Raw genomic sequence first — 26,080 nt, 5'->3', positions numbered from 1 at the left:
TCTCGGAACTTTTTAGGTTCTGTATGAGGTGGTGTCTTTGACTCTTATGTGTCTTTGGAGCTAGCCTTATGCATCTTTGGAGGTGGTTCTGAAGACCTGATTGGGGCATGTTCCAGAGAGACAGAACATCTTTGTCAAAGATTTCAGATTTTCACGGCTGGTAACATCATTAGGGTTTGTAGAGTCTTTTGGGATCAAGTGCCGTGTTCTACTGGAGAAAGTTTTCCTTCCAGACGTTTTGTTCTCAGCTGCGGAGAACATCCGCAGTGGCGTTGCAGCCGGAGCGGGCGCTCAGACCTTCTTGGCTGCTGTGCATTGAGTGGGGCCAGGGCTGCTGGAGAGCTGCTATTTCTAGGCTGGAGGGTGTGTGATGAAAGGGCAAACCCCACCAAACAATGGGCACATCCACAAACCAATTGCCCTTTCATCACACACTCTCCAGCCTAGAAATAGCAGCTCTCCAGCAGCCCTGGCCCCACTCAACGCACAGCAGCCAAGAAGGTCTGAGCGCCTGCTCCGGCTGCAACGCCACTGAGGATGTTCTCTGCAGCTGAGAACGAAACGTCTGGAAGGAAAACTTTCTCCAGTAGAACACGGCACTTGATCCCGAAAGACTCTACAAACCCTAAAGAACATCTTTGGTTTGGATCCACCCTTGGAACCAATCAAACTGAAGCTATGAAGGCAAGTGGGGAACTCGGTCGACTAATGGTTTAGGGGCTGAAAATACCAATTGTTCAACTGGGGCAGATGATTTTGCTGTCAGGTTGTTGGAGGCTGATACAGCTTACTCCCAGAAGGCTGTTTTGAGTTGGGAGGCTCAGTCTGTATGGGTCTTTGGGGTGAATTGTTGGCAGATCTTACATACTGAACTCCAAAGGGAGTTCCCTGAAGCAGAGAAGTCAGAGAGAATGTTTATCTGTCCAGGTCATCGTCATTGAACACTTTGAATTTTTTTTTGAACAAAAACATCCTGAACAAGAGAGGCAGAGCTAACAAAGAAGGTTTTTCTCAAGGTAGCAAAGAGAGAACTGAGGGAGGGAGAGGACCCCTCCCCTGATCACATGACTGTTAGGCAGAGAAACGGTTTCAACAGCTCCAATTGTGAGCCCCCCCTGGCTCCATTGCTAAGCTAACTAAAAGTCTTCCAGTGGCTGGCCTGCGCATGTGCACTGTACCCATATGGAATTTCAGAGAACAACCACGATGAGCCCCTGTGTCACAAGCTTGTCCTCCTTTGGTGTCTTTGGGAGAGGCACTCAACCATGAAGTCTGCTGGGGACATGTGGGAATTCCTAGGGTCAGAAACCATGTGGAATCCCCTAAATCCACCCTTCGGGATTCTATAAACAGGCTAATTTCCCCTTCTCCCCTTTAACTTAAAGTGTTGTCAAAATCTCATTCCTCCTCAAGCATACTCAATCCTCTTCTCGCCGTTTTTTGCCCCCCTCCTTTTGGTTAGGTTACAAGGTCATATTTTTCTGCATATCTAGGGAGCTCCTTGAATGTGTACAAACCCTTGCCTTGACTGTGGGTGGAACTGCTTTCGCTGCCTTTATGATAACAATACAGACCCCTCAACTGAATGTTGCTGACTCCCCAAATATGGACTGATTTCCCACTAGCCTTACTCCACTCTCACTCTCCTCTTCTCTGCGGGGCTTCAGTCGGATTTCGCACAAGCTGACCTGGGGCTGCAACTAGCTTCAGTTCTTTTGTGCAGCAAACAGAAACCGGTTTTTGGAGGATCTTGCTTGCTGCGCTAAAGAGGCGGGGTGAGTTGCAGCCTTGGGGCAGCTTGTGCAAAATCTGATGAAAGCCCCACTAAAAAGAGGAGAGTGAGAGCGAGGTAAGGCTAGTGGGAAATTGGTCTGAGTTCTGCTTCTTTTTTTAAAGGAAGATAATGATTTCAGGCTGGTGTGATGCAGTGGTTAGCACTAGGATCTAGGAAACCCAGATTTGAATCCCCACGTTGCCTTGGAAGCTTACTGGGTGAACTTAGGCCAGTCATACATGCTTGCTCTAATATACTTCAGGTTGTTGTAAGAGTAAAATGGAGAAGAAAATGACATCTCACACTGGGGTAAAAGACAGGGCATAAATGAAGCAAATAACAAAGCAATAAATATAACACAGCTCAAGGGAAGTCCGTGTAAGTCTAGCTGCTGTCTTTTTAATGTTAAAATACTTGCTGGTTTAGGGAGCCCCGTGGCACAGAGTGGTAAGCTGCAGTTCTGCAGTCCAAGCTCTGCTCACAACCTGAGTTCGATCCTGGCAGAAGCTGGGTTCAGGTAGCCAGCTCAAGGTTGACTCAGCTTTCCATCCTTCCGACGTTGGTAAAATGAGTACCCAGCTTGCTGGGGATAAATTGTAGATGACTGGGGAAGGCAATGGCAAACCACCCCGTAACAAAAAGTCTGCTAAGAAAACGTTGTAATGTGATGTCACCCCACGGGTCAGTACCGACTCGATGCTTGCACAGGGGACTACCTTTACCTTTTTACTTGCTGACTTGGCTTATTAGTTCTTTTCTGAGGACTGAGTTAGGCAATTTGTTTCTGGAGGCACATTTTTCTGTACTTCTCTGCTTAAGATCCATCACACCTTCCTTCATGGTGGAATTCTATTTATTACAAATTTATCCTACCCTTCCTTGAAGGAGCTGAAAGAGGCATACATGATGTGGCCATCCTCCATTTCGTCATCACAATTCTGTGAGGTATGTTAAGGCTAAGAGAGAACGACAGACCAAGTGGGGGCCCGAACCCAGCTCTCCCTGAACTCTGTTGGGCACCTTAACTGCTACATCACATTCAATCGCAAGGGACAAGAAGGATCTGCTCTTTTTTATTTGAAGAGTTTCTTCTCCAGTGAGGTTAGGAAGTGGCCCTCATTCCTCTTTGCTGAATGGGACAAAGCTGTAACCTAGGATTGGTGGGTCCCCCCAGCCACCAGCAGGGTAGGTTTGCCAAATCCAGGTTGGGAAACTCTTGGAGATTTGGGGTTGGAACTGGGAAGAACAGGGACCTCAGTGGGATACAATGCCATAGAGTCCACCCCCCGAAGCATCCATTTTCTCCAGGGGAACTGATCTCTGTAGTATGGGAATGAAGTCTGAGGGATTGCCAGGTTCCATCTGGAGGTCGGAATCCCTGCCACATGCTTGGTATTTCTTTTTAAAAATTGATAAGTGTGTGAGGAAGGGAGGGGATAGAGAGAAGTCACTGGCAGTCCATTTGAAAGACAGTTCTCCCTCTGAGTCGGAGGCCATCTTGGGTGCTTTCCACCATCTTGTCAGGGAGGCAGGAAATAGAATAATTCTTCTTCCTCTTCCTTGACCCTGGAGCACCCAGCTCTCCTCAGTTTCTTTCCTGCCTCAGAAGGGAGAGCAACTAGTTAGCTGAGCTCCTATTAAAACAGGAAGCAGCTTAGTCTTTATTCTTTATTTCCTTCCCTAAGTCTTATCTGTCAACCTTTACTCCTCTTTAACTTTAAATCTGGTCTAGGCTTTACCTATTTTCTTCAGTCATATCTATTTAAGCAGGGAGGGAGTGCTTCCTGCGGCTGCTGCAAAGTGGCTGACTTTTTTTCTTCTTCTCGCCTCTCTGCGGAGCGCCGCAAGGAGTGGCAGATGGAAGCCTTCAGGGATGAGTTCCTGGAGGACGCGGCTTCTCTCGGCTCTCACGCCGATGCTGTGGGAAGGGACCCCGGGACCAGCATGACTTCTCAGCTTGCTGTGGTTCCCGGCAACGTTTTCCGACATGGTGACTCTAGTCACCGTGGGCTAAAGTGTGCAGGAGCGGCAACGGATGGGCTCAATGTTCCTCCCCAGCAGAAGCTTGCAACGGATGGCAGCCATCTTGGGGAAGACTTTTTGGCATGTTTTTCTGCTGATGGTCGCCATGAGCCCCTTGTTTCGCCCCATGGGACGGTTGCCAACCTCCCGGCGGGAGCCACTTCAGGAGGCCAGCCCCTGTCGGATCAAGCCTCCACGACTGACCCAGCCCTACTTCAACGGTGTGGTAATGTACTTCACCCCACGGGGCCCTTTTCTCAAGAATTTATGTCCATGCTACAGCAAACAATTAGGGCAGAGCTGTTCAACGCTTGTCAATCAGGGGCTATGGGCATGGGGTCAGTGGGGTCCAGGTCTCCCTCCCCTTCTCCTTCCTCCTCACACCTCCCAGAACAAAATCTGCCCAGAAAGCGCACTTGGCCAACTAAAGCAGCCAGAAAAGAGATTAATAATTCTAGATTTATAGAGGAGGATTCAGAAGAGACTCATTCGGATGTGGAGTCTCAATCTAAAGATCAAGAGAGTTTTATTTCAGATGAGGAGGTGGAGGATGTGTGTGTCCCGGAACAGTCAGTTCGTTGCTTTAAAGCTGATGATTTTCAATATTTATTAACCAGGGTTATGGCAGCACTAGCGCTGCAGGATCCTTCCCCTGAGGAGGGGAATACCAGTACTCATACCAACCCCAGGAACAAAACTACTGGGGATAGGGAGCTACACACAACTTCTAAGGTTTTTCCATTCCCACAATTTTTGAGAGGCAACTCAAAGCTGAATGGGGAAAACCTAACTCTAATTGCCAGGTTCCTGGTTTTGTAAATGAGATGTTACAGGTTCCAGTGGTGGATGCGCCAGTGATGGCACTTCAGAACCCGGGTTTGGTGTCAGAAGACGGTCATGGTTCCATCGGAGACAATTGGGACAAGAAGATCGATCTGGCTCTAAAAAGATCCCACGAGGCAGTAACCATGGCAATAAAGGCATGTACAGCGTTCTCCATTGTATCCAGAGCAGCTATAGTCTGGGCTAGGAGGCTTTCTCAGCTGTTACCAGAAAACAATAAGAAGTTAATTCAGGGAACCTCTAGGCTTCTTAAAGCAGCGGAATTCACGGCCGACGCTTCCTTAGACGCACTCACCTTTTGTTCCAGAGGTCTGGCCTCAGGGGCAGTAGCCAGAAGAGGCATCTGGCTGAGAGCATGGCCCGCAGACAACCAATCCAAGCAAATCGTGATATCTTACCCATTTTAAGGAGAAAAACTGTTTGGTAGTGCCTTAAACAAGATTTTAGTGGAAACTAAAGACAAAAAGAAGGCCATGGCAAAGAACCTTCGGAGAACTGATAGAAGAGGTTTTTATTCTCAGCCATTTAGTTCCTCACACACCTTGGCCAGACCAAGACCTTATTCAGATAACAAGAGATCATCTTGGAATCAACCAAGACAACCCTTCAGAAAAGGATTCAACAATCCTAGATTCCCCAAACAGAACTCAGATCATAGGGACAAACAGGAACGGGAATCAAAGTTTAACAAGGCGTGACTGGACTTCAATTCCGGTAGGGGGAAGACTTCAGTATTTTCAAGACGCCTGGGAGGCTTCCCAGACAGACTGCTGGACATTAGAGATCGTCTCTTGCGGTTATGCAATAGAATTCAAAAACACCCCACCGGAACGTTTCCTAGTGTCCTCCGATCCGAAAGAATTTGGCAAAAAGATCAATAACAAACAAGGCCATCGCACATCTCCTAGAAATCCATGCTATAGAATATGTGCCAGCAGATCAGGTGGGTCGAGGCGTATACTCAATATTCTTAACGGTCCCCAAGAAGAATGGGGATTGGAGAGCAATACTCAACCTAAAGTTTCTCAACAGATTCATTCGACTTCGGCACTTTTGCATGGAGACCCTGAAGTCAATCACAGAGGCCCTACAACCAGGAGAGTTCCTCACATCATTGGATCTTATGGAAGCTTATCTCCACATTCCAATCCTACTATCTCATCGGCGGTTCCTTCGATTCTGCGTGGGACACAGACATTTCCAATTCAGAGCCCCCAGAGTCTTCACAAAAGTGATGGTGAATGTGGTGGCTCATCTCAGGCAACAGGGGATTCATGTTCATCCATATCTAGACAACCTTTTGATCAGGTCAATGTCCAATCAGAAAGCTCTATCAGACGTCCAACCAACCATCCGGTGTCTACAGGAACATGGTTTCCTCATAAACCTAGCCAAGAGTTTCCTAGAGCCTACACAATGGCTAGAACATCTGGGGATGATAATAGACACACGAAAGAACTCTCTCTTTCTCCCGAGCAACAAGATCCAAAAACCCAAGCAGCTCGTGAATCTGGTCATTCGGAATGCTCACACTCCATTATTGACATTAGCCAAATTGATGGGCCTACTTATTTCAAACATAGACGCAGTTAAATGGGGCAGACTATATATGAGATTTTTACAAAGCTTGCTCCGTCCCTATCAGTACCAGATCATGGAAATCCACAGATCAAGGTCACACTAGAGGTCAAGAAGTCCTTGATGTGGTGGTCCAAGGACTCCAGTCTTCGACAAGGGAAAGTTTACTACCTTCCCAGAGAAGTGCAACTGTTCACGGATGCCAGTCTGTCAGGATGGGGAGCGACGCTCGACAACATCCCAACACAGGGTTGCTGGTCAACGTCAGAGGCTCAACTCCCGATCAGTGTTTTAGAGTTATGAGCAATCCGTCTAGCCCTACTATTCTTCAGCGATCTCGTGCGGAAACAACATGTTCTAATACGAACAGACAACGTGGCTGCAAAGTCCTACCTGAACCACCAGGGGGGATCGAGATCCTCAGCTCTATCCAGAGAAGCAAAGACACTATTCAACTGGGCAGAATACGACCTTCTGTCCATCAGGGCAGAACACATCAAGGGTATTGCCAACATCCAAGCAGATTGGCTCAGTCGAATGACCATACAACCTGGAGAATGGAGATTGAAGACGTCAGTGTTCCAACAGATAGTCGAACAGTTTGGTCATCCGGTCATGGATCTATTTGCTTCTCATGTCAATTGTCAAGTACCAACATTTTACACCAGGTTTTTTCATTCGGCCGCAGTGGCAGTGGATGCTCTGACAGGGATTTGGCCTCAGGGACTTCTGTATGCCTTCCCTCCGATTCCGGTGCTATCAAGATTCCTTCGTCAGGTACAACACCAGAAAGCACAAGTTATCCTGGTAGCTCCGTGGTGGCCACGATGCCCATGATTCTCTTCTGTTCAAAAGCTATCAACCACTCAACCCCTACGGTTGGAGATCCTTCCAGACATGTTGACACAGGGCCCAATCTGGCATCCACACCCAGAATAGCTGCAATTGACCGCGTGGAAATTGAACGGTCTACATTCCTGAAGTTAGATTACTCTTCAGAGATTACTAATGCATTATTGGCCTCCAGAAAGGAGTCCACCACCAGGATTTACAATGCTACTTGGAAAGCGTTTCATAGGTGGTGCCGACGGAAAGCAAGGGATCCACTAAATCCTTCAATTCAATACATTTTGGAATTCTTGCAAGATGGGCTACAATCTGGTCTGAAACCAGCCACTTTACGTAGGCAAGTAGCAGCATTATCCTCTGTATTGGGACTGATACAGGGCAAAGATGTTTCCAGACACGCACACGTACAAAGATTCTTATGGGGGGCCACTCTCAAGGGTCCTCCACAAACACACAGGTTCCCAACGTGGTGTTTACACACTGTCTTGTCTGCACTCACAAAATCACCCTTCGAGCCTTTACAGGACATTTCACTAAGATGGCTACGTTTGAAGACCATTTTCTTGATAACGATCATATCAGCAAGAAGGGTTTTGGAGATTAATGCTTTGTCTGTAAAGAAAGAACTGTATTTTTCACAAAGACAAAGTGGTTTTTCGTACAGATTCTACCTTTCAGCCCAAGGTTGTATCTAAATTTCACAAATCACAGGAACTACAGTTGCCATCATTCTGTCCAGACCCTAAACATTCTAGGGAACGAATGTGGCACAATTTAGATGTTAGACGCTGCCTGAAGGCATACTTAGTCAGGACAGAACCAATTTGGAAGACAGATACCATGTTTATCAACATTACGCAACCAAGGTTGGGCCAGAAGATGTCAACCTCTGCCGTCAGTTATGCTATTAAACAATGCATCACGGAAGCTTATAGAGCAATGAAATTAGAAGTACCCAAAGGGATTACAGCACATTCAGCCAGAAGCGCGGCAACTAATGCGGCCTTTAACAAATATGCCTCAGTGGACTAAGTGTGCAGGGCTGCGACATGGTCTTCCATTTCAACATTTGTTCAACATTACAAATTAAACATTTATAGTTCAGCAGAAGCAGCGTTTGGCAGAAAAGTGTTACAACATGTATTACTAGAAGAGAGCGATGCCCCACCCAGTCATTAATCTACTGCTATAGGAGTACCCAAGATGGCCTCCGACTCAGAGGGAGAACGACCATTGGTACTTACCGTGAGGGGTCATTCTCTTCTGAGTACAGGAGGACATCTTGCCTGCCACATCGCATCGCTCATACTAGGGTCTGTTCTGCCATTTCTATATCTATTTCACTTTTTCTTGCTGCTTCACAGTTCCTTTTCTGTTATGCCTTTAGCATATTAACTGGCTGTTATTAATGGTATTACTGTTATTACTGTTTCATTCTTCTGAGTAAGGTTGGTAGTTTAGAAACTGCTTCTCGGAGTATCCCAACTGAGGAGATCTGGGTGCTCCAGGGTCAAGGAAGAGGAAGAAGAATTATTCTATTTCCTGCCTCCCTGACAAGATGTCCTCCTGTACTCAGAGGAGAATGACCCCTCATGGTAAGTACCAATGGTCGTTCTCCCTCTGCCCTGAATTTCATGACATACTTTCCTGTAACTACCTTCTCCTCTGTAAATGCTGGCAGAGATTTGAAACATATCTAGGCCACAGAAAAGCTTTTGTTGTATGGATTGTGCGTCTATATATATTCCTAAAAATGGGGATTGCTGCCTCACTTCTTTGTTTATCCTAATGCAAATATGTTTGCTAAAGAGCAATAAGAGTTAATAGTCAAACTTTACAATGCACGCAGAGGGTTTCCCATAAAACGTAGAACGAACTACCCAGATGGCAAATGCTGATATGTAAATCTAAAACATGAAATTTTCCATTGGGGTCCAGATGGCGGCTTAATGTGAATTGTTTAACATTTATGTTTATCTTATTAAAACTGCCTTTTATAAGTCCAGACTAAGCTAGCAATGTGGCTTGGAACAGACTCTGAAAAGCATATCAGTAAATGAGTAAAAACACCACATGGCAGTCAGCGCTTAATTTCTAAAATAGGGGTGTGGGGGGGAAGTGTGCGGGAGTGAATGCTGAGCTTGCTGAGAAGCTGTGCAATTTGCCTTGGAAACCTTGCTCTTTTATCTTGACAGCAGTGGTGAAGTACAGCAGTCTGTTCATGCCCAGAGGAACCTATTATGTTATATATTCTAGGATTTGGCCTTGGTGCTGAAACCAGTTTCCAGGGCTGACTTGTGGCATGTATTAAGCCTCAGCGACCAATGTAAACGCCTCCCTTTCTAACTCTACCATAATGTGGCTTAGTTACAGCTTTATTGTATATATTATGGTTTTGCGTGATTTGATTTTTTCAAAATACAAGAACACCTAAGATTCTAGCCTTGATCAAATTAACTAGACAAGTTATGTGCCAACACAGAAGTTTGGACTCTTATACAGCTAATCTAGATATGACTTTTGACATCAGTTGGACTTCTGGGGTGGCTGTTTAGCAAAGAAGAAGAAGAAGAAGATATTGGATTTATATCCCGCCCTCCACTCCGAAGAGTCTCAGAGCGGCTCACAATCTCCTTTACCTTCCTCCCCCACAACAGACACCCTGAGGTGGGTGGGGCTGGAGAGGGCTCTCACAACAGCTGCCCTTTCAAGGACAACCTCTGCCAGAGCTATGGCTGACCCAAGGCCATGCTAGCAGGTGCAAGTGGAGGAGTGGGGTATCAAACCTGGGTCTCCCAGATAAGAGTCTGCACACTTAACCACTACACCAAACTGGCTCTCCCTAGTCTGGTTCCCAAAGGAACTGCTCATAGGATCATGAGCACCTTGATACAAACACCTTTGATACAAACCCTTCTCATCCAGGAGACTGAATTTTCACATGAGTCAAAAAGGTTCAGGCTATTTCCTTGGGCATTCCCCTAGCATGGATTTGCCAAAGCAGCTATTTCCGTTGACATAATGTGAGAACTTGTCGGAACTAAAAACAGAACAAAAGAGGTCTTGTGGAGTAAGTCACATGGTGGACCATTACACCATCGTTTTATTGGCAGTAAATTGCTCTCCAGGATGTGGTTAGGAGTGCTCTGAAAACCAGATGTGTGGAACACAGTTAGATACCATTTATTGATCTTGCATGGAATTATTGACACATTCAATTTAGCTTTGGCATTGATATAGACTGCACTTGAAAGTAGCATTTCTGGAAACCTTTTCAGCGTCTAAGGAATCTAAACGTGTGGAATGCACACTTAGAATCTGATACATGAAATACTTTTAGAAAAGGAAGGAAAACATCCAAGTAGGACATCCAAACCAAACACATGCACACCTTGTGCACATGCAAAGGCACATTTGGATTCAACCCAATGGCTTTTAACTGGAAGGTGTGCAGAATGATAGCTTGTGAGCATAACACTAATTAATTTATAACAGTATGTTAATAATAATAATAATAAATTTTTATTTATATCCCGCCCTCCTCGCTGCCCTGAGCCTGCCTTGGCGGGGAGGGCGGGATATAAATAAAAAATATTATTATTATTATTATTATTATTATTATTATTATTATTATTATTATTATTATTATTATTAAAATATGGTTATAAATTAGTGTTATGCTCACAAGCTATCATTTTGCACACCTTCCAGTTAAAAGCCATTGGGTTGAATCCAAATGTGCCTTTGCATGTGCACAAGGTGTGCATGTGTTTGGTTTGGATGTCCTACTTGCAGTGCAGGCCTTCCCTAGTCTGGGTCCCACAATGTTTCCAAGATTTTTTGGCTTTTCTCAGGGCACAGGGAACATGAAGATCCATTGTGCAAGCACAGCCCCTGCTTACAGTTTGTAGAGTCCACCCCGATGTTGCTGGGTAATGTTGAGATGTTTGGCGCTCCCATCTTCTTCTGTATATCATGACTTTGTGCTGTCAAGTTGCAACCAACTTTTATGAACCCCAGGACCATGGTGTTTTCAGGACATGAGACGAGCAGAGGCGGTTTGCCTTTGCCTTTCTCTGCATAGCAACCCCAGTCTTTCTTGGTGGTCTCCCGTCCAAGTACTAACGACAGCTAAACCTGCTTAGGTTCCAAACTCTGATGACACTGGCTATTCAGGATGCTCTGTTCATCTCTTGCCTTGAACACCCTGCAGATGGGGTTGCTGTGAGCTGGCTGCAATTCGACAGCACATTATTCTTCTGTATGTAGACCTAGGTTATTATTTCCCACTGCTGTGATGCCTTGTGGAATAACACACACGTTATGAAGTCACCTCAACTCCAAAAGAAAACCCAAAAGCTTACGTTCAGATATCTGCTGTATATATCTGTTTTAAATTAGATTGCTTTGTGTCTGGCATTTGACACCAGCTTTTAAAATTTTCCATCAATTTCTCTTTGCTAAAATTAAACATGAATACGTAGAGCAGAACTCTAGTAATCAAACATGTTGAGGATCACAGAGAGGCTCTGAGTTGGCTGATCACTTGGTTGTGTAAGTAGCAGGGAAATCCATTATAACGGCAACCTGAAAATGAATTATTTAGAGACAGGATCTGAAATCCAGATCTTGCCATTTTCCACCACAACATATTGCAAATAGTCAGAGACGTAGATGCCGTTTTGAATCTGCCACAAGAGAAGAGCATGAGCAGCTGGTAAAGTACTGGCCCCTTAATGAAGGCCTGCCATATTGCATCTCATTACCACCAGACTTAATTAGTTCATTCTACCTTGCCAATCTGGAGGGACCAAACCCTTATCTCGGGTAGCCCATAGCAGTAAATGTTTCTGTGTCTTCATTGTTGCCCATTACAGTTTAAACTGGCATCTTAGTCCGAGAGATTTTAAAGGTAGTGTAATTAGAAATTACAGAGAATGGGGTGACTGTACAATTCATAGGCAAGAATATAAGAATGGTCTTGTTTTACATGAGACCAAAAATGGATCTGGTCCAGCATTCTCTTTACAAATGGGATTCTGGGGATTTTACAAGCATCACATCAATCCAGAAACACCCTTGTAGATTGGTCCTGATTTTCTGGTCTTCAGGAGTATGCATCCAGTTGGCTACTGGATGTTGACAAAAAGTATTCACTCCTGAATTTGATCCTTTTAAAAGGAATCCAAGCTATCCTCATACCTTGTAGTAGTGAGTTCTGTAAGCTTATAGTGCAGTGAAGTCATTCCTGTTTTTTTATTATGAATCTGCTGAGTTTAACTGGAATCCCCGTGCTCGAATGCTGTGGTCTGAGATGGCTAGTTCATCACAGAAGCAATGCAGCCCAGTCGGCTGCTTGGAGTGAAACAATTCGAGGTGGATGCAAGGTGACAGGAATGGCATCATTGTTTCCTGAACCTGACCTGCCTTCAATCTTGAGCTGCCCAGACTCAAGAGGGAGATTCGTTTGCCTTCCCCAACTCCATGGCAGCTTCCTGTGATTCTTATTCCATGAAGGTCGTGTGACTTCTGGTATAAATCTTCTTGTAGTCAGAAAAGGCTGCTGGGGAGAGGGAGGGAAAGGTAGGAAGTATCCAGGAAGCTTGCGTCCATAGATTCTGGGCTGTAACCCAGTGAGAACTGAGTCTCTTAAAAAGGATAAATGAAATTATTAGTTCAATAGTGAGAAAGTAACCTTTCTGAATTCTGTTGGATATATGACACAAGTCGGGAACGTCCATAACATGGCCATCAGTTTGATGATTTAACTTGGAAAGAACAATCTCCTAAGTGCTTTGGAGGTCCACCTTGTTGCAGGTCTAATGCCATTTTGAGAGAGAAGATAGCATGGTATAGGCCAGGGGTGGCCAAACTTGCTTAACATAAGAGCCACATAGAATAAATGTCAGATGTTTGAGAGCTGCAAGACATGAATGTTAGATGTTTGAGAGCCACAAGACAGGGAGGAAGGAAAATAGATGGAGGAGGCGGAGGTGGAAAGAAAGCAACTTTAAATGCATTTTGCAAATCGCCACCAGGTTTGGCTTAGAGAAGTGATTTAAAGATAGAAATGCCTTCTCCAAGCTGGCTGATGGGGTGGTGGAGGCTTCAAGAGCCACACAATATGTGTGAAAGAGCCACATGTGGCTCCCGAGCTGCAGTTTGGCCACCCCTGGTATAAGGCCAGGGGTGGCCAGTGGTAGCTCTCCAGATGTTTTTTGCCTACAACTCCCATCAGCCCCAGCCAGCATGGCTGATGGCTGGGGCTGATGGGAGTTGTAGGCAAAAAAACATCTGGAGAGCTACCGTTGGCCACCCTTGTATAGGCCAATCTTGTCAGATCTCAGAAGCTAAGCAGGGCTTGCCCTGGCTAGTATTTGGATGGGAAACCTCCAAGGAAGACTCTGCAGAGAAGGGCAATGGCCAACCACCTCTGCTTTTCACTTGCCTTGAAAAGCTGCTTGCTGGGGTTGACTTAAGTCAATTGTGATTTTAAGGCACTTCACACACACAATGCCATTTTGAGCTTGTTCTTCATATGTAAGCAAATGGTTTGGCTTCCTTGTGTGATTAGGTTTGAATTATCCTGAGCTTGGACAAGACTGCTCTTAGTTACCCTCAGAACTACCTTGCAAAGCATGTAACACTTTTGTTTAGAGAGGGACAACGGAGATGGAATAACTTTTTACAAATGTTGCCCAACAAAGTGAACGCCGATGTGAGATTTTTGCTTCATTCAAAGCTCTGCTAAATACTGTTGTTTAAGTGGGAGGTAGTCAAGCCCAGGGGTGGAATTCTAGCAGGAGCTCCTTTGCATATTAGGCCCTGATGTAGCGTATCCTCCAAGAGTTTACAAGGCTCCTTTTTGTAAGCTCCTAGAGGATTGGCTACATCAGGGGTGTGGCCTAATATGCAAAGGAGCTCCTGCTACATCAGGGGTGTGGCCTAATATGCAAAGGAGCTCCTGCTAGAATTCCACCCCTGGTCAAGCCTGTGCTTAAGAGGGATGGCAGAAGTTCATGAAATGCAAAACGAATATTCAGGAAATACCAAGAAAAATATTCAGGTAACTCCGAATGTTTGTTCATCTAATAAAATACTTGTAATCTCCCTTTTCTGCTGGGTCAGGATGAATGGCTTTTATAAATCACAATTTAGAAATCTGCAAGTGCTTTGTAGCTTCTATTTAATGTTGTATGGAGAACAGGGTCACTTCAGTTGGGATTGTTACTGTTATCTTAAATAAGCAGAAGTTACTAAGCTAGGAATATCTTGTGGTTTTTAGGTTTTGGTCATACTAGATTTTTCAGCTCTAAAAACTACTGAATGTGTGAATGCCGGAAGCAGCTTTGTGATTATTTTTTAAAAATTAACTGCTAATTCAAAGAACACTCATGTACAAATTAAGAAATCATTTGTGAGTACTTAGCAGAGACAATACAGCTGTGTTCTATAAGTATTCTGTGGGGCATCTTCTGGGCATGGAGCAGGTGTCACTGGGTGTGTGTTCAGTGTGTGTGGGGGAAGTATTTGTGAATTCCCTCCATTGTACAGGGGGTTGGACTAGATGATCCCAGAGGTCCCTTCCAACTCTATGATTCTATGAGGTGAATATCTGTTTTGAAGAAGCTGGCTTGTTGGAAATTCAGAATGAGCATTGTGACACCTATTAATGTTTATGCCAGGGTTCCCCAACAGGGTGTCTGCCAACACCTTTACTGGTGTGTGCCTAGTGTTGTTTTTTTTAATGGGTGGGGCCAAATGAGGCTCCTGCCCAGGTAGCCATTAAAGATCACATTGGCTGTATAATTAAAATAACCATTGTGTTGGTTTCATTCTCTCCTTTTCAGTGTTTTTTTTTTAACATCACTCTTTAAGGAGAGCCAGTTTGGTGTGGAGAGAGCTAGTGGTTAGGTATGCAGACTCTAATCTGGGAGAACTGGGTGTGATTCCCCACTCCTACACATGCACCTGCTGGTCAGCCTTCACATGCACCACCTGCTTTCCACATGCACTTGGGTCCACCAGTTCTTGAAAGAGCTGCTTTCTGAAGAGCAGTTCTTGAAAGAACTCTCTCAGCCCCACCGACCTCACAAGGTGTCTGTTGTGGGGAGGGGAAGGGAAAGGAGATTGCAAGCTGCTCTGAGACCTTGAGCGAAGGGTGGGGTATAAATCCAATCTTCTCTTCTTCTGTCCTGGGCACTTGGGCTAGTAACTTTGTTCAAGGGTTTTTTTTTTAGATTTATACCTCATCTCTCCCCTGAGTCACAGGGCTCAGTGGCTGTTCTTGAAACCTACAACACATATTAATAGAAGAGGCTATCTGATCCTATGGATGCTCACATAAAAAAGCTGCACTGAATTTAATGAGATTTATCTCTAGTACAGGTAGGCTGTGATCACACACACTAAGTAATGCACTTTCAAGGCACTTTCCAACTGGATTTTTACTGTGTGAACTGGCAAAATCCAGTTGGAAAATGCACTGGAAGTGGATTGAAAGTGCATTATTCAGTGTGTGTGATCATGGCCTTATTGTAACATTTGTAATGATTCTTTAATCCATAACTGCTCCATACCATTTTCTAACTGTTTCGATTTAATGAATTTTATACTCATTATGCTCATGCGACCCAAAACACCCAAAGATCCTAAAATGTCTCCTGTCTAGCAATGTTCATGGGTCCATTTAAACAGGGCTTTTTGTTGTTTTAGAATAATTTCATGGAAGTAGCTGGAATATCCATAATCTAATTTATTCTGTTTTATACATACAGGACTTGATAGACATTCTCTGGAAGCAAGATATAGATCTTGGAGTAAGGCGTGAAGTTTTTGATTTCAGCCAGAGGCAAAAGGAATATGAGCTTGAGAAGCAAAAGAAACTTGAAAGTGAGAGACAAGAACAGCTCCAGAAGGAACAAGAAAAAGCTTTTCTAGCTCAACTGCAGTTGGATAAGGAAACGGGTGAATTTGTTCCTATCCAGCCTGCTCAAGCCATTGAACCAGGAAACACAGATATATCCAGTAACTATCCACAGGTAAGCATACCAGTTTACTTTTCACCATGATGAACTTCATGCCCTAAATCTCTGTTTCTTTTTAAAGAATAGTATCAAAGATGAGCCCTGGTGGATTAGACCAGTGGTCCATCTAGGCCAGCATCCTGTTTCCTGCAGTGGTCAATGTCCTTGAAGAGACCAATGACTCTTCCTGTGTGTGTCCCTCACCAACTGGCAGAGGTTTACTGCTTCTGAACCTGGGGTTTCCATTCAGCCCCATTGATGCAGCTATCTTTTATGAAAGACAGGAGTGGGATTCTAGCAGGAGCTCCTTTGCATATTAGGCCACACCCCCTGATGTAGCCAATCCTCCAAGAGCTGACAAAAAATAGTCTTGTAAGCTCTTGGAGGAGTGGCTACATCAGGGGTGTGTGGCCCAATATGCAAAGGAGCTTCTGCTAGAATTCCACCCTGTGAAAGACATGGAAACCTCCTTGAATATGTGTCCACTGAAAGAGGAGTTGTAAAGAAACTAGAAGGCCCTTCCTACCTGCCTCAGTGCATACAGTTTGCTCGAGATCTGGATTGAGTCTGCATTTAGTTATTAAGAAGTTCCTTCTTTTTTTGTATTCAGAGTACCCACATTTCCAGACAAGATGCAGATGACTTGTCCTTCGATGACTGTATGCAGCTTTTGGCAGAAACGTTTTCATTCGTAGACAACAATGAGGTAAAACATTAGCCAGCTTGCTTTTAATACAATCCCTTTGTAACATTTTCATCTTTTTGATGATATCCTTCATAATTCTAAGCACTGAGGAAAGGATAGCGCTTGGATGTAGTGAATCTTTTTTGAGTGCAGGTTTCTAAATAACGGCACTAGGTTTAAGCACAGCTGATGTAGTCTGTCTGATAACGTTCCAGATTTCCTCGGCTGAATTTCAACAAGTGGTGCCATGCAAGACTGAGAGCAACCAAGACTTTGTTGATTCTAATCAGATGCAGACACATGATGCCTCTGGTCTTCAGTTGTCCATTCCAGAATCAGCTGATGCTGAGGGCTTCCAATATATAGAACAGGTCTGGGAAGAACTGTTGTCTATTCCAGAGCTACAGGTAAGAGCTGCAGACTCTGTCAAATGAATATTCAAGTACTGTGGACAAACTGAAAAAGTGTAAATACAGTGCTGGCTGTTTCTGTTCCTGGACAACCCAGAAGAAGGGGTGAAGATTCAATTTCTTTTAGCTCCAGCTAAAAAGACCTCAAATTGCAGGGATTAGGAAGCAATGTTCCCTCTAAGCTGCAGAGTCTTGTGAGCAAAAATTCTACTTTGTGAACTACTGCCATTAAAGTTGTGAGCTACTGCATAAATTAGTGTGCTCTGGGGTCATCCTTCCTGAGCGAAGACAAAAATGTGTGAGCTGGAGGCTAAAAATCTGGGAGAAGACCGCAGATTTATACCATGCCCTTCTCTCTGAATCAGTCTCAGAGCGGCTTACAATCTCCTTTATCTCCTTCCCCTACAACAGACACCCTGTGAGGTGGATGGGTCTGAGAGAGCTCTCACACCAGCTGCCTTTTTGAGGACAACTCCTACAAGAGCTATGGCTAACTCAAGGCCATTCCAGCAGCTGCAAGTGGAGGAGTGGGAGAATCAAACCCAGTTCTTCCAGATAAGAGTCTGCATAGTTAACCACTACTCCAAACTGGCTAGTTCATACTAACTCAGCTTAGAGGGAACGCTGATTCGGAGAAGGCCTCTCTCTGTCCAAGAGCAGCAGCCAGTCAGAGAAGTTATTACTGAGACAGATGGGACCAGTAATCTGAATCTGTAGTCAAGGGTATAAAACTCATTTGTTATGAGGGACGGATCTTGACCTTGTTGGGCCAGGCGACGTGTGTCATAAAATGTAATGTCAGGCAGGGGAGATATAAATTTTATAAAGGACACAGACAAACACACACACTCAGCCTAATCCACCTCACTAGGAGCCTCACCTAACAGAAGGAAGAGAGGCTTTGCTCAGTAGCTCTGCTGTGCAACTGAGAGAGCCTGCAAACTAGCTCTCCTCCTCCCACTTCCTCCTCAGGGTAGGAGCTTTGCTCTATAGCTCCTGTGTGATTGAGCAAGCCTGTTAAAGCAAGTTGTGATGCAGAAGGAAGCAAGAGAGGGAGAAGGAAGCAGACAACAGTGAGTTGCTCACGGGGCTGATAGGAGCCTTCTGGGGGCCTGATTCAGCCCCCAGGCCACATTTTTGACACCCCAGCATGTGTAGATGGTAATGTCATATAGGATCCACCGCCAGTGACTTGCTGAAACTATTGTCAGATGTACATTAATAAGACTGAAGGCAACATCTTGAAAATGACCAGACCAGGGATGTCAAGCATGTTGCCCACAGGATGGAATCGGCCCATTGAGGGCTCTTATCCATCCCACGAGCCACTGGTCATTACCTTTGTTGCCAGATGACCGTGGCTATGCATTATGTCCCTGTATAGTGTCCCAGTGCTAATGAGTAATGGGCAATGGAAGCAGGAGAGTGGGCATCAGGGAGATACTTTAAGGAAATTCTGTAAGAGTGTTAATATTTTAAGCATGTTTGGAGAGGGACGGTGGCTCAGTGGTAGAGCATCTGCTTGGTAAGCAGAAGGTCCCAGGTTCAATCCCCGGCATCTCCAACTAAAAAGGGTCCAGGCAAGTAGGCGTGAAAAACCTCAGCTTGAGACCCTGGAGAGCCGCTGCCAGTCTGAGTAAACAAAATTGACTTTGATGGGCTGAGGGTCTGAGTCAGTATAAGGCAGCTTCATATGTTCATGTTTGTATTTTGAGTAAAAACTAATAGTGTTAATTGGTGTTTGCCATTAATATCTCCTACATCCGGTGTTAAATTTTACAGCACACAAGGCCTGGCCTGACAAAGAGACCTTTATGTCAGATTCATTCTTCGTAACAAATGATACCTCTGGTCTAGATAATTGTATTTGCTCCCTAATCAACACTGCATGTAGACACCCAGTGAAGTGTGGTGGTTCGAGTGTTGGACTTGGGCTTAGCCACTCACACACTGCATAACACTGTGCCAGCCACTCACTTACATATGCTGCAATCACACACACTAAATAATGCACTTTCCAACAGCATATTTTGCCAGTTCACACAGTAAAATCCAGTTGGAAAGTGGATTGAAAGCGCATTAGTGTGTACAGAATGCTAATGCAATGTCACTAAATTGGTTACTGGCTTACAATTCTTCAGGGCCCTGAGGTTATCCTGTAAGAGAATCCTCTTCTGTTGCTTGCTCCTGGAAAAGGCAATAGTTACAGCTGCTTCAGGGTTCTATCAGTCTTGTTACAATGGCACACTCCTTGCAGGGATAGGCGCTCTTTCGTGTTTTGCCTGGTGCTAGGCCCCATTGGCTGATTCCTTTCAGAGGACAAACCCTATCCCTCCTTTTGGGGCTTTGTGATTTGCTGTCATAAGAACATAAGAAAAGCCATTTTGGATCAGGCCAATGGCCCATCCAGTCCAACACTCTGTGTCACACAGTAGCCAAAAAACCAAAAAAGCCATCAGGAGGTCCACTTGTGAGGCTAGAAGCCCTTCCACTGTGCCCCCCCCCCCAGCACCAAGAATACAGAGCATCACTGCCCCAGGCAGAGAGTTCCAACAATACGCTGTGGCTAACAGCCACTGATGGACCTCTGCTCCATATACTTATCCAATCCCCTCTTGAAGCAGTCCATGCTTGTAGCCACTACCACCTCCTCCCATTCCCACTCCTCCTAGAGAAGCTTTCCAAAGGGATTGCCTGATTTTGGAGCATGGGTCTCATGACTCCTTGTAATCGGTTTGCTTGCAGCCCAGTCCAATATGTACATACGCTCAGTGAACTTGCAGTGTGTTCTTAAACCAAGCTACCCTATTCTTGGTTCACTAAAGTCATTGGGCTTACCAGGGCGTAGCTCTGCTTTGGTGTGTACTATTAGTTACAGAAAAGAGTGACACTGTTTTGTGGTAGCTCTGTCTATAGAGCAAGCACACCTGGGGAGCATGGCTTTGGGTGGAGAACCCTGTGTTGTAATTTCTGTAAAGCTTCTTTTCTGGCAGCCAGAGCTGGAGAGAGATTCTTGGAAAGCCTTCTCTGACCCTTATCAATGGCAGGGCGAGGCTTGGGTGTGGTTGTAGCTTGTAGCTTTTTGCCCCTTTGGGTTAAAGTTGATCAAACATGCTAGCGCTGCAGTGGCATGCCCACACCCACACATGGTTGAAGAAAGTTTGTAAAAGCTTCTGGCGCAGAGGGAAGAAGAAAGTACCATTTGCTTATTTAGTGCATTTTCAAGCTCGCCCTTCTTTCAAAGAGTTTAGGGCAGGATACACTGATCCCTTGTCCTCCATTTTATATTCACAAGAACCCCATAAGGCAGTTTGGGCTGAGAGTGGTTGTCCCAAGGTGACTGAGGAACTTTAGGGCAGAGTAGGGATTTGAACCCAGAGTGCAAAGGTACCTACCTCCCTTGGAGGTTTTCAAACAGAGGCAAGGTGGCCATCTGACAGCAATGAGGATTCTGTGAACTTAGGCAGATCATGAGGGTAGGAAGGGTTGCATCAGTGCTTAGTTCTCGTGGCCCTCGCTTACACACCCAAGGAAATGCTGATTGCCTCTTTGGAGTCAGGAAGTAATTTTTCTTCAGGCCTGTTTGGCCAGGAATCCTGGAGGGTTTTTGCCGTCTACTGGGCATGCAGCAGGAATCACTGGGGGTAAGGGAGGTAATTGCGAATCTCCTGCATTGTGAATTGCGAATCTCCTGCATTGTAACCAGATGACCATGGAGGTCCCTTTCAACTCTGTGGTTCTATGCATGCTCTTAAGTTTATAGGTTCCAAGCACCCAAATGACCTTTCTGTAGCTCATTTCTTCTTAGCAGAGATACTTATAGGCTGGGGGCTATTGTTATCCACATGACTTCCCATTTCTCTTGCTTTATGCCCCAGCAGATTATGAGGAAGGAAAGGAAAGGTCCCCTGTGCAAGCACCAGTTGTTTCCAACTCTGGGGTGATGTTGCTTTCACAACGTTTTCACGGCAGACTTTTTTTACAGGGTGATTTGCCATTGCCTTCCCCAGTCTTTTACACTTCCCCCCCAGCAAGCTGGGTACTCATTCTACCAACCTCGGAAGGATGGAAGGCTGAGTCAACCTTGGGCCGGCTATCTGAATCCAGCTTCCGCCGGAATCGAACTCAGGTTGTGAGCAGAGTTCAGACCACAGTACTGCTGCTTTACCACTCTGCGCCACGGGGCACTACAAATGGGCACAAACCAGGGGAAATGGTGGTTCATTTTGTTTTGTGATTTCATTTCTGACCCAGTTCATGTTTCATTGGTTTGGGAGGTCTAAAACTCACCAGGAGTCTTCAGCAGGCTCTCCTCCACCCACCTTCCAAGTTTTGTGAAGGCTGGTTTTGGAAAGTCTGAGCTATAGCCCCCACAAAGCAGGTGCCCCCAGGAAAGCTCAGCTCTTTGTGCTTCAGAATGGGAGTTCTGTGATTGGCTCCTGGAGCTGCGCATCAAGCTGCTATGAGTGTTTCTAGGGCTCCCAGAAGTTCAGCACCAGGCTGTCTGGGAAAATGAACTGCAAAAACAAAACAAACAAATCACCAAGGTCTGGACCGGTTTGGAATGAACCACAAATCAATTCATGCACAAATCACAATTTGTGGTTTGGTTCAGGCCAATGTCTAAACAGCACTGAGATAAGTTTGGAATAGCTTCACAGTGCCATGCTAGAGAACTTTTCCACAGCATCAGAAGGGCATAGCTTGGACAACATGGGGATCACCATAGTGCACTGTCAGATGTTACATCACATATATTGGGAGCTTACTAAATGCATGTATCGAGACCATGCACTACTCACGATCCTTTGCCACGTTGGATGACTGCATACAACATGGCAAAGGATCGTGAGTATATATAACCTTAGGTCCTGAAAAATTTAGTGGCCAGTTCATGTTGTCTAGAGCTGTACCCACGTGGTTAAAAACACACATTGGCGCTGTTCACACTTGGGAGGAGCACACATTTGGGAGACTCAACGCACGGTCAGCAGTTTTGCACATTTGTAGTATCTGAAAAGGGCTCATATGTCATATGTGTATTAATGATGAGTTTTGGCATTTCTTTTTAGTGTCTTAACATTCAAAATGACAGCTTGGCTGAAGTGACCTCAAGCACATGCTCGGACAACACAGCATCGGAGGCAGATATTCACTTCTCCTTCTACACTGCGCTGCCTGCCATGGAGAAAGAGGTTGCCAGCTACAGCCTGGAGTTCCTGAACCATTTCGAGCCTTCCTATCCCAGCAGTGTGCTGCCCGATGATCTCAAGCAAGACACTTCTTCATCTGCCAGCACTGACTTTGGTGAGGATTTCTACCCTTTTGTTGATGTCGAAATGAGTAGTGACATGCCTCTAACACCACCACCACCACCACCACCACCTTTTGTGGATCAAGCACTCACTGGCTTTCTAAATGAGCCCATTGATCTTTCCGATTTTGCTCTGTGCAAAGCTTTTAATCGCGATCTGACAGGAAGCGCTCTCGAATGTAATGATTCGGACTCTGGCATTTCACTGAATGCAAGTCCCAGCACAACTTCTTCACCTCATTCCGTTGAGTCATCTGCTTTCTACAGAGACACAGGCTTTGGTTACAGTGATTCCGAAATGGAAGAGATGGATAGCGCCCCTGGCAGCGCTCAAGGAAGCAGCGCCAAAGTGCGTGGCTTTCACTCACGCCTCCCAGCCTCTCTGTCTCTTGAACAAAATACACAGAGGCCAGACTCGAAGCTGACAAAAACACCCAAAAAAGAATTACCCGCCAGCCCAGGTCATCCCAAGTCTCCATTTGTGAAGGACAAACAAAACAGTCAGCACGATGCTCAGCTCACAAGAGATCAGCTCCGAGCAAAGGCACTGCACATCCCTTTTCCTGTTGAACAAATCATCAACCTCCCCGTGGACAACTTCAACGAAATGATGGCCAAGGAACAGTTCACGGAGGCCCAGCTGACTCTGATCCGGGACATACGCAGGCGAGGCAAGAACAAAGTGGCTGCGCAGAACTGCCGGAAAAGGAAACTGGAAAGCATAGCGGAGCTGGAGCATGACTTGGGTTATCTTAAGGACGAGAGAGAAAAGCTCCTTAAAGAGAAAGGAGAGAATGACCAAAGCCTGCGGCTGCTGAAGAAGCAGCTGAGCACCCTGTATCTTGAAGTCTTCAGCATGCTCCGGGATGAAGATGGCAACCCGTACTCGCCAAGTGATTACTCACTGCAGCAAACCAGAGATGGCAGTATCTTTCTCATTCCTAAAACCAAGAAGCCAGAGACTAAATGATGGGGATCAGGGAGACTTGTGTTTGCAGAGCTACTTGTAGCTAACGTTTTCCCACAATGCAAAATGTGTCCTATTTTCAAGTGACTTTTACACTATTCTAAGTATATACATATATACTTTAAATAAAACCAACATATGCTCAATGGGTATAACTTTTATAAAGCACTTGTTCCTCTCTTTTGATATAGCAGTCGACTGATTCATTTCTGTGTAAATATTTCAGGATTTCTTATTTATATACTTTCCCTGTTGGTTTTAAAGGAACCGTGTATCAAGTGTGATGATCTTGTTGAACTGAAGACCAATCTTGTGTTTTCAAGTTGCACCATTTTATAACTATAAATGGAACTTTTGCTGTTTCTTATATTTTTACTTGCTTTGCTTTATTAAGAATGCTTGAATGTAGTCTAAGCACCCATAATAAAGAAACGTGATTAAGGTGCTACAAAGCCAGAGCTCAGCACCATGGATGACAGTGAGCCTTTTGAGTGCTTATCTTTAGCTGGATTGCACCCTTAATTTCAAAGTATAACCATGCTTTGCATATAAATGTATGCTTCAAGGGATACCAATCTTTAGACTTTTGACTTATTTTGACTGTGGGGAGGGATGTGGGTTAGTACATTGATTACAAACAGGGCTATGCAATATGCAACTGGGTACGTGACATATCGCCTTAGAATCTCCATTTCTGTAATATGCTTGAAATTGTGTGGGATCTATGGAAATCTAAAAAGCTAGAAAGGATGGCTGAGTAAGTGTCCAAGATTTGCAGTTTTATCCATGATGAAATAATTTTAAAGACTTTGACAATCATCTCAGTTGCACTTGCGCAGTTCAGAGTGACGTACCTTTTCTTAATGAAATTAAAATAGTTGAATATACACTAAAGAAAACCTAGAACAATCCTATTGACCTACATTGTATTATGCAGTATACAGTTTCCAATTTTTAGACTATAGACCTGATCCGTGTATAAAAACTGGTCTTCTGTATATTGAAAAGTAGTTTGTACAAACTAACACAAAGGAAATAAACAGGGACATCTTAACCAGTTGTTTAAGAATGGAGTTTTTGGGATTCATTCACATTCAAAATTTAACAGTCTCAAAGACACAAAGAGAAGTCCCTCTGATTTCAGTGGAACAGACTGCTATAAAACTCTTGTGGATGCTGTAACTTAATTATGATTCATCTGTTAAAGGGGTTTTGCTTTGCCAGATGCTTTAACTTTTGTTTATGAAGCAGATATTAAACAGACTGAATTCATCCTTCAATTTTGAAGGCTTTTATAAAGCATTTTCGGGTCTGTAGGCATTGTATTCCCATTCTTATCTTTCTCCCAACCACAAGGGTTTAAACCTCTTTTGCATATCTTAAATTAAATTTATTCTAATATAAAGAATCATCTAACTATCCTACACTTGTGGCAGTAATGCTTCCGATGAGAGAGGAACACAGAAAATTTGAGCATTCCAACTGTTCAAGCAAGTTAAGTGATTGAACCATTTGTAATTCGGTTTAGGGGAGGGGTAAAAGGTCACTTTGGAACAAATTAAAGCAGGGCTGGCCAAACTTGATTAACATAAGAGCCACATAGCATAAATGGCAGGTTTTTGAGAGGCACAAGGCAGGCAGGCAGACAAATAGATGGGGAGAGAGGGAAAGAAAACAACTTTATTTTCCAAGCCAACAGCTGCCTTGGCGAAGTGATTTAAAAGAGAAATCCCTTCTCTAAGCTGACCAACAGGGTGGTGGGGGCTTTGAGAGCCACACAATACGTGTGAAAGAGCCACATGTGGCTCCCAAGCCCACCCCTGAATTAAAGCTTCACATGTCCTAGAGACAGAAGTAGGTTTCTGGAACAGGCGGCGGGGGGGGGGGGGGGGTCAGTTTCCGGAAAGATGTAAGAGTGAAATGTGTAGGCAGTGGTCTGAGAAAGAAAAACCTGAAGGTATGTGGATGGAAGCTTAGCAAGAAGAAATCTGACAACACATGGCTAAAAAGGAGCTGTATGCTAAGCAAACAGGGTTCCACACAAATGGCTTAAGCAAAACCCAAAGAAAACAAGAGATGGCGTTGACCAGATAAAGGACTCAGGTAAAGTCAGGGTCTGTGGATTGGAGGGGCTATATACGGTGCTTGCCAAACTGGAGCCAGAGAGACAGGAAGTATTAGTTACACTGGAACTGTGGTACAAAAGGTTGTGTAGAATAATGGACCAGCATTGTTTTCATTTCATCTCCCAACCTGAGTTCAATCCCAGCAGAAGCTGAGCTGAGGTAGCCAGCTTCAGGTTGACTCAGCCATCCATCCTTTTGAGGTCAGTAAAATGAGTACCCAGCTTGCTGAGGGGGGTGGGGTGGGGAGTGTAGATGACTGGGGAGGGCAATGGCAACCACCCCATCAAAAAGTCTGCCATGAAAACATGTGATGTCACCTGAGTCAGAAATGACTGGTTTTTGCACGGGACTACCTTTACAAGTGACAAACTGCAGCCCTGCAAGAACTTACACAGGAGGGATACCCCATCCGCTGCTCCACTGCCCTTATCCCCTCACATTCCTCCATAATTTACTTCCCATGGCCAATCCCTGCTTTTAGAGCTG

At 44.8% G+C, this 26,080-nt stretch overlaps 1 protein-coding gene across 1 annotated transcript in view; it reads left to right on the top strand.

Annotated features, from left to right (window-relative positions):
* Positions 1–24,522, top strand: part of NFE2L2 (NFE2 like bZIP transcription factor 2) — a 41,358-nt gene extending 16,836 nt beyond the window's left edge. Inside the window, exons 2-5 of the mRNA XM_060256943.1 lie at positions 15,844–16,107; positions 16,703–16,798; positions 16,993–17,184; positions 22,260–24,522. Of these exons, the coding sequence (XP_060112926.1) occupies positions 15,844–16,107; positions 16,703–16,798; positions 16,993–17,184; positions 22,260–23,471 (1,764 nt within the window). The 3' untranslated portion in view covers positions 23,472–24,522. The remainder of the gene's footprint in view (positions 1–15,843; positions 16,108–16,702; positions 16,799–16,992; positions 17,185–22,259) is intronic.
* Positions 24,523–26,080: the final 1,558 nt, after the last annotated feature.

The sequence above is a fragment of the Heteronotia binoei genome, chromosome 16 (genome assembly GCF_032191835.1).
Source record: "Heteronotia binoei isolate CCM8104 ecotype False Entrance Well chromosome 16, APGP_CSIRO_Hbin_v1, whole genome shotgun sequence".
NCBI classification, from domain to species: domain Eukaryota; kingdom Metazoa; phylum Chordata; class Lepidosauria; order Squamata; family Gekkonidae; genus Heteronotia; species Heteronotia binoei.
The sequence above is the reverse complement of the archived record's forward strand: the minus strand, read 5'-3'. Positions and strand labels throughout refer to the sequence as shown.